This window comes from Hydra vulgaris, chromosome 04 (genome assembly GCF_038396675.1).
Source record: "Hydra vulgaris chromosome 04, alternate assembly HydraT2T_AEP".
Lineage (NCBI taxonomy): Eukaryota > Metazoa > Cnidaria > Hydrozoa > Anthoathecata > Hydridae > Hydra > Hydra vulgaris.
Window position 1 is genome coordinate 19,888,949 of NC_088923.1, and position 15,599 is coordinate 19,904,547.

Here is a 15,599-nt window from a genome sequence, read left to right on the forward strand (position 1 = left end):
GTGTTGGTTCTTTCACAGCTGGGTCATCAAATATGATTGGACAATATAATGGTTTTTCTAAATAGTCAGAAAAAGAATCTCCGATTCAACTTCATATGCGGTGTTATATACACATTTCCTTAATTTGGTTATCATGGAAGCTACGGCGGTTTTAACTCCAGCTATTTCTTTGTTTGGTCTGTTAAATAGTTGTGATGTATCTTTTAGAGATTCACACAAACGAATGGACTTATGGCGTGATATAACAACAGATTGTCGAGTGTAGAGCCTAATTGGACAAACAAGATTGTGGGCTAAAGATCATGTATTAAAAAAGATGTTTGGTTCATTTATAGAACCGTCTAATTCGTTGTATGTTACTATGATAAAAATTTTGTCAATTATTTCTTCTAATAGTGAAGATTTGATTGTAGATGTACTCAACGATGTTATTACAGTCTCTTATAAAGTTTGAAACAATTCTTACTGCACAATTATATCTGAAAATATTTCAGTAAACATCTTTATCTTTTGCAGACGGACAGCATATATATTTTGCTAGCCCAACAGATGGCAAGTTCGGCGTTAGAGTATCTAAGAAGTGAAGCCTGAAATTTTGAAGATGTTTTAACAGCTGCTAAAAGTTTTGGTTCTTGGGCTTGATTGAAATTGAAAATGATACTGATGTTGTTATTCAAGATTCTCTTCCAAATGCCTGTGTAGGTAAAAGGAAAACAATGGATGGTGAAAATAGTAACAATAATGCATAAAATACAGCTATTGACTTATATAAGTTTAATGTTCATAACACAGTTATGGATACAGTTATTTGGAAATCTGAGCAACGTTTTGCTATACATTTAGAAACATACTCAGATTTTTCTTGTTTACATCCTCATCAGTTTTCTAAAAATTACCAAAAAATGCTCTTTTTAAAATTAGTAAAGTACTTAGGTTTGAAAATTCCACGGTTTTAAGAGATGAATTTGAAGATTTTACTAAAAATTGGAATAAACTTTAATTACATTTACCTGAAATTTATGCAAGTTATAACACTAATGAAGACACTTAGCTACCAAAGTTACATTTGGAAGAAAATGAATTTGAACAAGAAAACTGCAAAACAAAAACTAGCTGTTTTGATTGTTTTCTTTGTTGTTTCAATGTTTTGTTTCAGTACAGATTCTTTCAAATCTATGTAAAAGTCGTCGCGCTAAACTAAAAATACCAAAGCAAACAACGAAGTTTAAATGCTGTATATACTATATATTAGTTTTATATTCAAAAATTTTTGACGGCCCTGAAAATTGGTTTAATCTAGGGCCCCCAAGGGTTTTAATCCGGCCCTAAATGGAATGTAGGAAAATATTACATTGGCTTATTTGACGTGTAACCCAAAATTTTAAAATAACTTCCAAAAAATAGAATTTTGGATCCTATTTTAAAATTTGAAATAATAATTTAAAAGATCGTTCTAGCAATATTTTTAGTTTCATTTTTAGGCTTCGCGTATTTGTTTTAACTTGTAATACGAGCGCGTTGTTTTTTTAAATGCATGAATAAATAAGATTAAATTGTGTCTGTCAAATATTTAAACACATAATAAAAATTCTTTTATATATAAACAAAAAACTCTTTTTAGCAATATAGAAAAGTTTAATGTTATAACATTTTAAAAACAATATAGAGTTTTTGCGTAAAGCATTTTCTATAAATAGCAGATTCAATAATGGATATATAATTATATAAATAGCAGATTCAATTTTGGATATATAATTATATAAATAGCAGATTCAATCTTGGATATATAATTATATAAATATCAGATTTAATCTTGGATATATAACTATATAAATAGCAGATTCAATTTTGGATATATAACTATATAAACATCAGATTCAATCTTGGATATATAATTATATAAATATCAGATTTAATCTTGGATATATAACTATATAAATAGCAGATTCAATCTTGGATATATAATTATATAAACATCAGATTTAATCTTGGATACATAATTATATAAATAGCAGATTCAATCTTGGATATATAATTATATAAATGGCAGATTCAATCTTGGATATATAGTTATATAAATAGCAGATTATGATTGGTTATATAATTATATAAATGGCAGATTTTGATTGGTTATGATAATTACTTAACTTTATTAATAATAGTAACTTATCTTTCTAGGAGCAAATGGAACGTCTTGATTATCATATTAAACTTGCCGGTCGTTTTAGCTGCGTAGAAATTGTTCTTTGTGTTGTTGTTTCTATTCCTTACTTCATACTTTCACAAAAAGCATATTTATTGTACCAAAAATTGGTTTTTTGGCCAGTAGTTTTAGTAAGCTGTTTTTATTATTGTTGATGTTCATTGTTTTGTTTTAGTCTTTATATAAAAACAACTTTTGTGTTTGCTTTTTTGTAGTGTCTTGTTTCTGGCATATATGGAGTTATAATAGCTAACTTCACGTATAAAGTAAATGCTTTCAAAAAAAAACGTCTTGTTGTAAGTCTTTTATTTTTTGAAAGTTATTCTTTTTAGTTCAATCTTTTTTAAAAATAAACTAAAAAATATGTTCAAGTTTTTTCAATTGACTCACAATACAAATTGTTTATTGCATCTTTTTATTGCATTATTTTATAGCACATTATTGGTTTTCTCAGATCTAATTGTGAGATTGAGTTCTGTTCAGAAACTTCTGTTCTCAATTTTACACAACAGTTTTTGATGGGCTTTAAACCAAGTGATTTGTCTGACCACAGGGTAAGAACATAAATTGCAATTTCTAGAAGCCATGTCATGACAATTTTTGCCTTTTTGACAAGTTGACCCTTTGTGCATGAAAACATCAAATTTTAAAATTTGAAGCCAATTAAAAACACTGTTATTTGGAATTTTCAAAAAACTGTGGGTATTGACAGTCTCACTTTGTTGTAAAAAATACAGACCAGCATATCTTTAGGCAGTCTTTGGACTCTAATTCATAATTTCTAGATATTGCTTCATAAACGGTGCAAAACAATTTTGAAAAAAACCTTTGTCGCCTTAATATACTTATATATAATATAATATATTATATGGTGGGCAAAATAGGCATTACGTTGAATTACGGGATCTAATATTATTTTAAGCTGTGCGGGTAGATATCGAGAACATTTAAATAATTTCTAATAGTTCTTAAACCCATCATTGCAAATTGGATTTGTTTTTAGTTAAAACCATACTTGAGCATATACTTTAACACAATATTCAGCTAGTAGTTTTAATTTATTTGATGGATTTGGTGTAGAACTATATAACTGTGATATTCTATTTGCTTTTGTTTACCATCGGGCACGGGACATCTTACCTGGGGATCTTTTACTCAAATCATCAGCGCGTTTGCCACTAATAACTGTTATTGTTATTTAATATAAGTATTTATAATCTGTGCTCAGATGTTCTAATTTAACTTCTAGAAGTTTGCTTTGTATTTTTTCATAGTTTATTATTGGTAATTTTTCATAATTTTCTAATGATTTGCCAATAGAACCAGCATGTGAGGATGGGCCAGTGGTAACAGCGTGTAATTGGATAAATAGATGTCTCAAAGGCAACTCGTTTAAATGTAGCATGCAAATAATCCACTGTGAGGGGCGTTGAAGCCTTTTCTCGAAGGTTCTAATCACGCCATTGAACTTTTCTGTGTTAGTAACAGTACCATTGCAACCAATAGCCATCAAATCATCTAGATTAATTTTTTGTAACAAGAGAAGCCCATCAATTGATGTTTCAATACTTTTGGCAGTACCTCGAACTGGCGTAGTATAACCAATATAAACTGAATCTGGTTCTATAACAATAGATATATGCTCCTCAATCACTGTTTGACTATACCTTTTTGCTCCTTTCTTCGCAATATTTAGCGTCTTGTCTTTTCTATCAAACCATTAAAGTATAAAGCAGGTAAACGAAGCTGCATTTGTAGTTTATATAATTCATTACGTTCTTTTTTCTTTTTCCGCCGTATTTTTGATTTATCGACTACTTTAATATTTAAAGATATATCGTGCAATACTGAAGAAACAATCGCAGCGGCTGCTCTGTCGGAAATACCGTAAAGGTGGCAGGTTTTTGAAAACAAAGGCAAATTTTTAACTGTATTGTTTGTCATTTTCTTTATTTGTGATATGGAAGGTAACTATCAGGCGAAGAAATATTGCCCACAGACTCATTTGAAGACGACACCAACTCCTGCTGTTCAATATTACACTACTCTTGAACTTTTTTTGGTACCTTTTTTTCTCTTGGACAACAACAAAGTTGAATTTGTTTACATTTACATGAACAAATGTCAAATAGAACTCTGTTATGCTGTATAAAATCAATTTTTTGATCAGTAGATAATCTTATTAAAGATTTGATGAGGTTTTTGTACTTTAAACCATAAGCTTTTAAAAGCTGAATTACTATATAACAATATGTCTTGTACACTCCCGAATATAGGGCGCTTATAACTTTGTCTTTGTAGTTTCCATAATGATTTATTAGTTAGTGTAGAGAAAATTATGTAATGAATGTAAGCGCACACACAACTGTATTCTTATGATACTTTTGTCGCACTAAAACCAAACTAAACAATTATGCTATAAAATGACACAATACGTACGCGACCATTTTTAAGTACGCACTTAAAGTAATAAAAACAAAACTATTTGTAAACAAGGTGAGCTCAATAACTCTATATCACTTATCAGTAACACAATAGTATGCGTTTAGTTTACAAAGTAAATTTTTAAAAAGGTGTACGCTGTAGTGGCTTCAAACCACTTTTTTAAAAGTTTATATCAAACTTCGGTATCGATGCGCGGGCTTTTACACTAAAAAAAAAATTAATAGTATTCAACAGATTTGTAACTGAACTAATAAGACCGCATATTTTCATTATTACAACTGGATTGGAAAAAAAAAATTTTTTTTACTCAGTCTAATATATATATATATATATATATATATATATATATATATATATATATATATATATATATATATATATATATATATATATATATATATACATATATATATATATATATATATATATATATATATATATATATATATATATATTTATATATATATATATATATATATATATATATATATATATATATATATATATATATATATATATATATATATATATATATATATATATATATATATATATATATATATATATATATATATACATACAGTGGCGGCGTTAGGGTTGGGCCTGGTTGGGCAATGGCCCAGGGCGCCGAATATAAAGGGGCGAAACTAATTGGTTATTTTACCCTTTGCCTTTTTTTTGAATGGGGTTAAATTGAGCTAAGGGCGCCGTAAAAATCTCGCCCAGGGCGCTGTATATAAAAATCCGCCCCTTTAAATAATGTATTTATTTAAAGGGGCGGATGCAGCATTTTTTGATGTATGAGCTTCCAGAGATAAAGCAAACGCCAAACATTTATTGGTTTATACTTATATCAAATATATTTGACTTAAGTATAAATATCCTTATAAGATGCCCCAAGTGAAAGCAACAAGTTGATAATTTTTTTTCTACCGTTTTTAAAGTTATCAATACATTTTAAATTTTATAGAATAATCTCTTAGCGCAAAAAAACTATGACCACATAAAGTTTAAAACCTCGTAAATTTGAGGTGATCACATAAATATACATCTTTAATGTTTTTTCCGTGTCTGGAAGTTAGCTAAAGTCATTGCCAAAAATAAAACAGTCAAAACATTTTTAGTTTTTTTTACAAACTTTCTGATTAAAATAAACACATTTAATAAGTGATTTTATTTAAAAATATCATTATTTATAAGTCATATTTATTTATCTCATTTTTATAGTTTTTAATTAATTTATTTACAAGTATCAACTTATATAGATAAAGAAGTATTAATTAAATATATTCATATTGAAAAAAAATAATTAAAAAATAACTAAATTGTTTTTTAAAGAAACTTAACTTTTAAAAAACATATTTCTAATGTAGTGTTGTAGTAATGTAGTGTTGCTTTAATAACTAACATTATTAAATGGTTATTATATTATCAAGTCTCTTTCTGGGATACAAACTTTTTTCAAGTCTCTCTTTGGGATACAGCTCTCTCTGGGATACAACTCTCTCTGGGATGCAACTCTCTCTGGGATACAACTCTCCCTGGAATACAACTCTCTCTGGGATACAACTCTCTCTGGGATACAACTCTCTCTGGGATACAAACTTTTTTAAATTAGTACTTAGTCGCAGCACCTTTTGCAGCAAGGACTGCTTTGATTCTCCGAAGCATACTATCATCAAGCCTTGTTAATAACTACGGTTCTAAGCTATCCCGTGCTTCTATAAGGCAATTGAACCATAGGTTTTCAATTAGATTTAGGTTTAGTGATTTACTAGGTCACCAATTCAAGATTATCACGTTTTTCTCAACATATGCTTTTGATACTTTTTGCAGTTTACTTAGAATTATTATAGAATTATCTCAACTTGAGTTGAAGTTTGAGATGTGATATTATACTATGAGAAGTTCATGATATCACTATCACGTCAAATTGAAATCACACAATGTTGTCATTCCGAACCTGAATTTTGAAATCGGACTATGACGTATCTAATAAAAAATATATTATTTTTTATCTTTTTTATGCAATTTCTAATCAAATTATACCCAGATTAAGTTTACGTATATATGGTAATTATAATTACAAAATTAAAATAAATATTATTATATTTATTCCAATGACAATTATGTTTGAATATATAACAAAATGTATTTGTTGCAATCATAATTTCAGTTTATGTTATAATTAATCTAAGAAAAATTTGATTGAAATAGTTTATACAGAAATATATATCAATTTTAATCTATGCATATAGAATTACAATCCCAGCATATTATAAATACATTGCAGTTGTAATGCAATATTAATTTATATATAACATTTTGCTATTAGTATGTTCAAACCATATATTAAAATAACAGGAGGGTATCAAAAATTGAGAGGAAAAATAAATGATTATGATTTCACGATCTTTATATTATATATGCAACTTCAAATATACTATTTCAATTCATAGAATTGTATTGCCATATTTTTACTACTTCTTCTCGTGATACAATTTATTTTAATCAGGATAAAGCCACGTCTTCTTGTAATACAATGTGTGAAAATTAAATTATATGGTTTTTTTTTTTTCCTTCTCTTGTCATAACTTTTATTTATTTAACTTTTATTTATAATTAGAGTTTTTATTAAAAATTAAATAATTTAAATAAAAATTAAAGTACAATTTCCTTGGATATTTCCACACATCCATATGGAATATGGTTGTGTTTCATAAATCTCTTGGAATTCACTAACTGTGAATTCCAAGAGATTTATGAAACACAACCATATTGCATATTATCAATAATGTTATGAAAAATTATAAACAAATCCACTGTTTATACATACATCCATCAACATAAAGACTGCAACTTTTCATCAAAAAGAATGACCAATGCAGTCATTAAGCCAGGACCACAGGAAGATCAGAAGCAGTTGCAATTTTTGCCTTATCCAATGATTGCTTTTTTTAGGTGTTCATTTGTAGATCCACAACTGAATAAAAATGCTGCTAATTTTTGATCAGCTAATGAAGTTGTTAACTTTTCACTGATTTTTAACCCACCTATCAACACATCAAAGTGATTCAGTAATCCGCTCACCTAAACATATAATTTAGTTATTACCTTTATTCAATAATATCAGAAGTTATACAAGTTATACAAGTACAAGTAACCTGTCCGAATAAAACAAAATTGTTAACAAAACACTTCAGTAACTAATTTGATGTAAGTATATGGAATTGAGATAGATAAAACAGCATTAAGAATTACCGTAAACAGCTCTGGAAACTGTTGCATCAATTCTGAAGGCAGTATTCTTTAATATTATTAAATAACACTTCGCTGCAACCTGTACAACTTTTCATCTGAAATAGACTGTGAGCTTAGTAGTACTTCACATTCCCAATTAATACATCCATAACTGTCTTGCTTTGTTCACCTGTTTCTAGTTTTTCAATTGTTTTCTTTTCTATTATTTCCCACGGTACATTAAATGACATGCACCAATCATAAGGTCTGAAATAATTCGATGTCGCTACAATTCAATTTAATGAAAATGAGATACAACTTAATTTGTAATTTGAAATAATCATTTCAGTTAAGATTACATTTAACATTTATTATAAAATTAACTTTCATAAAATGAAATATGGAAAGTGATTGTAAATATGTAAGTTACTTACCAGAAGATTTTCTTTCTGCTGCTATAGTTTCATTAGAAGGAATACACATGGTGATGACAAAGTCATCAATGCTGGTATCAACATTTTGGAATCAGCTGTAATGAAACAGTCACAATAATCACTAATTTAAAATGTAATAATAATTTAATAATTACAAAAATAATTTAATCTGCTTAAACTTGGCATGAATCAGGAATAAGTATGTAACAAATATTCAGTACTGTAGTTATTAGCAACTTTAAGCTCATCAGCAATGCTTTGAATGCATGATACTGGTAAAATGTGTTTGACTTTTTAAATTTCCTTCACTGGACCTTCACTGGTCAAAAACCATGACAGTCTCTACTATGTGAATCAAAATGTAAAACAAAATTATCAAGTTTATATATTGCAACAAAACTATCTTTTATACATAAAAGACATGTCGAGGACAGCGTCTTCAATTGATTTGGTACTGAATAAGTTAATATCATTTTCTAATTGCACTAACACATTACCAATTCCTATGTCAGAAATCTTGAGCAAATTTTTTTTTCCACAACAAATTACATGATCAGGCAAATCACTCGGCAATAAATAATCTGTTTCTATTCCATTATCTCGAATACTCAGGTAAAAACTCCTTGCTTCAAAATATTTTTCAAATCAATACTTTTTATACCATAATTTATTTTTATTTTACTCAATGTATATCACAGAAACATAACTGAATTTGTTAAACATTGTTTTCCTTGTCAAAACTCTGAAAAACTAACAACACCTTGATGTGGAGCTGCAGAAAGACAAATTATTTTTAGATAATTATGTCCAAATTGGTCCAGTAAAAAGAGAAGGTAATGACATTTTATGATTAATACATCTTTACAAAAATATAATACTAATCATTTTATTTCACTTTATAAAGTAAAAACAAAGCTTAGCCACAAACAGTTGAGTAACTGACATAAACGTGATAACCTACAAATATTCACTGTAAATTTACACAATATATAATATAATTGGTACTTGTAATAAATGATAATAATAATAACAACAATAATATTAGAATACTAATATTATATTAGTAAAAAAAAACAACAGAAAAAGACAAAAACAATAACACTAAAAATAATACAAAACAATTATATAGAGCAATATCAATATTATCAGTAACAAGGACATCAAGAATAGCAAAAAAAGGCAAAAACTTTGAGTTATAAAAGATAAGGTTAAAATGACGCGAAAATTAATTATAGAGATCAATAAGACAACAAAAACTTTGCTTATTGTTTTTATCTTGGATAAATTCTTTAACTTTTTGATGAAGAGAGCTCTACTTTTTTGTTTGATATGTTGTCTTGATTTTAGAGGGAAGATGTTTTTATGATTTAATTGATTGATATTTAATGAAACTAATGGCATACTCAAGTGTTTGCTTTATTAAAATTCAATATTAACAATATTATAAATATTAATAGCTGTTGCAACACGTTGAAAATAGTTAATTGCACAAAAGTTCTTTTATTAAATTTAGAAATTAGAATTAGAAAAAAATAATAAATTACAAAACACATTTTATTAAAATATGTTTTGTAATTTATTATTTTTTTTATTCTCTTAAAATTTTTAAGAGAATAAAAATCATAAGAGAATAAAATCGAAAGAGAATAAAAAATTAGTTTTTAAATAACTAAAGTAATAATAATAACTAAATAACATTGAAACGCAATCATAATTTAATTACAGTGTTATGTTATCATGTGATTAACATGCTAGCATATGAAATACTGAAAATATATGTAAAAAAAAACGTTAACAAATTTAAATCTTTATTTTTCGTATAAGTGCCATTTTTTGTATAGTGGAAGATCACGGTGATACCGTGATACTACAATAGCGGTATAATGCCGTTAAAGTTACGGTATAATGCTGTGAAAACGCTTTTACGGTACTATATCGTAAAATGTCGGTAAAATACCGTAAATTTCACGGTAAAGTTTTACAGTGTAGAATGTAATAAATATTTGTGATTTGGCAGTGTAATTTGGTAGTGTGAAAAAAACGATTTGGTAGTGTGAAAAAAACAGTTTAAATTGCGTATAGTAATACTTATTTATTTTTATAATTTTTTTCTTTTTTTTTATAATATTTGTATATCACAAAAATAAAAAAGCTATTTATATTTTATGATTATGAATATTATGCAGGCAATTAACCTCAAAGTTATTGCAAATAATTGTTTAACGCAAAAAGTAAAGCCGGCGTAAGTTTTGCGTTAAACAATTGCATGATAAGTTATGTAAAAACTACTCTGTTAAAGCTGTAGTTGTCTTAAGTATTGTAAACTTATCATGCAGAAAAAAGCAGCCAGGAATATTAAATTTCTACTGAAAAATTCACAAACATTCACATCTTTTAATGCATTACATATTGCAAAGACATTATAAAAATTAAAAGTTGTTTATTTATAACCAGCTGCCTTGGCAAAAACCTGCCCTCTTTACTTAATCAGTGATCTACTCTAGATGCACTAAGTATGCAAACATGTAATACAAAATCCTAAAGGAAACACTCCTATAAATACTCTGCATTAATGGACAGGAATCAACTTCAAGTAAAACAAAAAACAATCCCTTTTTGCAATGTTAAAATGTTCTCAAAACTAAATCAAAATTCTACTTCTTACGTCAAAATAAATAGAAACAATAATTGTATGATTGGTGATAATAAATTTACATGAGGTATGATAATGAATGTTGACCTTCTGTGCGTGCATTGCCTACTTAAGACACGGCCGGATATATTACATAAATAGGCTGAAAATTAGAAAGCCAGTTTTTCAAAATTATAAATTTAAGGTTTTAATTTAAAACGATTATTATAGTAAAATTGTATCTTTCCGAACATTTCAAAGTTGAAAGTTTATTAGTTTTTTCTGATTTTAAATTTTTAGATTGATTTTATTAAAAACCTTGTATTTTTTGTAAAATTTGTAAAACTGAACTTTGCATTTCAATTTTAATAATTTTTATAATCGCTAACAATAGCATTAAAATATAACATATTCCCAACGATCACAGTTTTTGTTTTTGTGGAGCTTTTATACAAAAATTAAAAAAAAAAAATAATATTAGCAGGTTTATTACAAACTTTTATACAAAATATATCTATATATCTATTCATCTATACAATCTCTCTCTCTCTAAACATAAACTACATATATATTCACATAAACTACATATCTTTTTTTTTCCTATTTCCTTTGTCCACTTTTAAAAGATAATACTGCATCTTTACGCTTTCCGTTACTTAAAATATTTTGCTCATTGTAAAAAAAAATATCCATTATTGTTCAAATAACAAGAGAAAGGCCTCATTCTAGATGATTCTCACATACAAAGCAAATTATTCAAATTATTCAATTGTATTCATTTAAAGCATAATTTCAAACTTTTCTTATGTCAAGTATATCGAAGTTAAGTAAACTTTTTATTTACTGCATCAAGCATAGCAAAACAATTTAATAACAAGATTTGTCGGTCATTTTGCGGGAGCTATGAAACCTCTTATGGATTGTAATTCAATATATTCTGTATTTACATCAATTATATCACTTTTTAGCAACAAAGATCATGATTCACATTTAACTTTTTTAAGTAATTTTTTTGCATATATATCCAATAATAAAAATAGAAACTTCTTTACTGTTTTCATTTAACTCTCATTCACATTCTTGAATATCACCCAGGAAAAAAAGTTCTTTAGAATTTCTATAAACTTTTGGAACATATGGCCTATGTAAATTATATAGAAATGGTATAAAATTTCTATAGAATGTCTATTAATTTCTATAGAAATTGCTATAAAACTTTTTTTCTATAAAATAAAAAGTAAAAAAAAAGTTCTATTGGAATTTCTATAGAAATTAAGAGAGGTTCTATAGAAATATACAGAATTCTAAAGAATTTCTAAAGACCATATGTTTCAAAAGTTTATAGAAATTCAATAAAACTTTTTTTCCTGGGCATTAACAAAAAGTTCCGATATTGAATTTAGATTCGCAACTGAGTTAAAGGTTTTAAATCCATTTTCTAAAAACCAAAGTTTTCTTTAAACAATGATATAATTTCAAAACATTCTCACAATTATTTACTTCTTGTCGTTCAACAAGAAACCTGCCACAATTAGTGATGCAAATTTTCCGGTAAAATTTGATTTAAAATTTACCGGTAAATTTTAAATGGGAGAGGGTAAATTTCCCTTAAAACAATTTTTTTTTAAATAAAAAAAAGCAAGTAAACCAGGTTTTTACCGGAAAATTTACCAGGCGGTAAATTTTCCGGTAAATTTTACCTTCGCAACACTAGCACTCACTCACTTGACGGTACTTTAAAAAATGTCGTTTTAATGGATCACTTTGGAAACTAGAGATAAGGACATAATTTTATCCTTCAAATAAAAGATCTTTAATTAAACTAAAAGTACTTTGCAAACACAACTAGTGTTTCAAAAGTCTAAGTTGTAAGGCAATATCTATCAGTGGAACTGTATTGCAAATTTTGCCACAGTTCAACCTAGTAAGCAAATGCACGCAAAATTTGTGGCTTATCATCCCCCATTACATATGCATTACCAAATTTATGATTAGAGTACTTAATATTAGAATTCGATATTACCCACCATATATTAATGAGTTTTAAAAATTCAGATATTGAATATTCATTAGAAAAATAACTTTGAATAGCTGCTGAAGTTGTTTCATTGAATGTATTTAACACTAGGTTGACATCTAGTTTATTAATATCTGAAATGTTTTTTCGCCTAGTTTTTATGCCTTTTTTAAGTTTATTAAATAAGTTTCATCTTTTTTATGTACTCTATGAAGCAAACCCCCCAAAATATATCTCCTGTTGACACATTTATATTAAAATTGTAATCAGTTAACTGAAATGGTGAAAAAATAAACTTTTTGGTACTATTGAAGTTATTCCTTATGTTTTTAAGCAAATGTTGACTGTCATACATTAAACAAATTATATTTTCTTTAAGTGATAAAGAAATTTTCTTCTGGTTTATTTGGTTTATCCATAAATGGTTTGAATATGTTGCAGTTTTGAATATGCTAGCTCATTAGTTGGATGGTTATCAGCAATCAATACGCAAATGTTAAAACTAGCAGGTCTTAATATATTTAAACTTTCTTCTATTTCATCTGTAATGAAATCTTCAGTTACACTAGTCTCTGGGATAGCTTTAACTACATAAGGGGTTGATTTTTTGAGACCAACAATCATAAACACAATTATTCCTTTGTAGAGATTACCCTTAGTATATTGTCGAAATAAACTACCAATGTGGTATTCACAAGACTGCTGTTTTGTTCAAAATGTTTTGTCCCTATTTAAGGCTCAAACATACCAACTAGAAAGCAAAGTTTTGTACACCATTTTTAGCACTGTCAGTTTCCATCAAAGTGTTACAAAGAGCATCACAACTTTTAAAACAGTTCAAAAGGTTTTCAATAGAAAAAGGAATGGAGCAATTATTTTTTCATTTGATGTATTTAAGGAGGCTTCAAAGTGAGGCAGGTAGAGGAATCGTTTTTACTGTTTGCGAAGAAACTAATTTTAATTCTTTCAACTTTTGATAATTTTTGTGGTATTTTTTGTTTAATAAGGTCATAAGGATACAAAAATAAGGGGAAAATGAGAACTAAGGTTGTCTACTGGTTTATTCTTTGTGTTTTTATATAACTGCCTTTCTTATATATAGTAAAAATTAAGTCATAATAAAGCATCATGAAAAGTTTAATTTTTTCCTTCTGATCATAATTTTTTTAAAGAATAAGTGTAAAATTCTTTCTTGACTAATACTTTTACAAGGAAACAGGTTTCAAATTGTTTGAAACAAAGCACACTTTACAAAATAAGTAATTCAAATTTTACATGAAAAGTAATCAAAAATAAACAAAAATTTGAACCAAAGATCATTTTCTTTTTTAGCCTTTAATCTAAAGATAATTATTGTTGTAGTCTAGCACGCTGTCAAACAACTGCTTCCCAGTTGTTTGACAGCGTGCCTGTTCATATTTGCATTAAAAACAATCAATCCCCAGTTTTTGAGGTTCAGATCAATGCATTTCAAGAATGCTACATGACACTGCTGGTCACAGTGACTTCAAAAGTTCACGTTATTTTCCACCGCATCAAATAGTTCATCAAAGTTCACAACACTAGAAGAGGTAGAAACGGTAGAAGAACCGTTTTTACTGCTTTTAAAGAAAATATTCTAAATTCTTTTAGCCTTTGATAACTTTTGTGCTTTGTAAATGTATTTTTTGCCGAAAGTCCAACCGCGTTTTTCAGTTCTGATAACAATAAATTTGAATGTAATTTAAAGACTTTTTAAAAAAAGATATTTTTGGTAAATACTTAATATATATCTATAACAGTTCTAAAACGAGCCTCTTATTCAAGCAGAGGATGCTTCTAAAGTTGTCTTGGAAGTTATTTCTTCAATGGAACTCCACCTTGTGCTTGGAGCGGAAATTCAAAATTTTCGAAAATATATTTTGAAAACGTTTATTTGTTTGAATTTTTTTAGTCGTTGCTTATAAACGATGGAAAGTTTGCTGGAAATAATTGCAAAAAGGTTGTCAGCCATACAGATCTTTTGAGTGAGCTAGTGACCAAACATCAAGTTGCTCCAGCCATAAATTTTGTCAGGGCTTTCAAACAATTTTGAACTGGGCTTGGTCCCACTATGCAAGATACAAAAAAAGTATTGACAACCCTAACTGTCAATACTTTTTTTGTATCTTGCATTTTTGTTTATTTTTGATTACTTTTCATGTAAAATTTGAATTACTTATTTTGTAAAGTGTGCTTTGTTTCAAACAATTTGAAACCTGTTTCCTTGTAAAAGTATTAGTCAAGAAAGAATTTTACACATATTCTTTAAAAAAATTATGATCAGAAGGAAAAAATTAAACTTTTCATGATGCTTTATTATGACTTAATTTTTACTATATATAAGAAAGGCAGTTAGGCTTGGTCCCACTATGCAAGATACAAAAAAAGTATTGACAGTTGGGGTTGTCAATACTTTTTTTGTATCTTGCATAGTGGGACCAAGCCCAGTTCAAAATTGTTTGAAAGCCCTGACAAAATTTATGGCTGGAGCAACTTGATGTTTGGTCACTAGCTCACTCAAAAGATCTGTATGGCTGACAACCTTTTTGCAATTATTTCCAGCAAACTCTCCATCGTTTATAAGCAACGACTAAAAAAAATCAAACA

At 27.6% G+C, this 15,599-nt stretch overlaps 1 protein-coding gene and 1 long non-coding RNA gene across 3 annotated transcripts in view; one reads left to right on the top strand and one right to left on the bottom strand.

Annotated features, from left to right (window-relative positions):
* Positions 1-2,166: 2,166 nt before the first annotated feature.
* The window catches only part of LOC136079634 (uncharacterized), a 44,240-nt gene continuing 30,807 nt past the window's right edge, over positions 2,167-15,599 (top strand). The window contains exons 1-3 of one of the 2 annotated variants that reach the window (XM_065795714.1): positions 2,167-2,334; positions 2,419-2,499; positions 2,638-2,757. In XM_065795714.1, the coding sequence (XP_065651786.1) occupies positions 2,185-2,334; positions 2,419-2,499; positions 2,638-2,757 (351 nt within the window). In that variant the 5' untranslated portion in view covers positions 2,167-2,184. The remainder of the gene's footprint in view (positions 2,335-2,418; positions 2,500-2,637; positions 2,758-15,599) is intronic. The other variant, XM_065795715.1, reaches the window with a different exon arrangement.
* On the bottom strand, positions 7,485-8,747 carry LOC136079021 (uncharacterized). The gene is made up of 3 exons (XR_010637868.1): positions 8,323-8,747; positions 7,910-8,174; positions 7,485-7,738 (listed from the first exon to the last, which is right to left on the bottom strand). It is a non-coding gene; the product is annotated as an uncharacterized LOC136079021 (long non-coding RNA).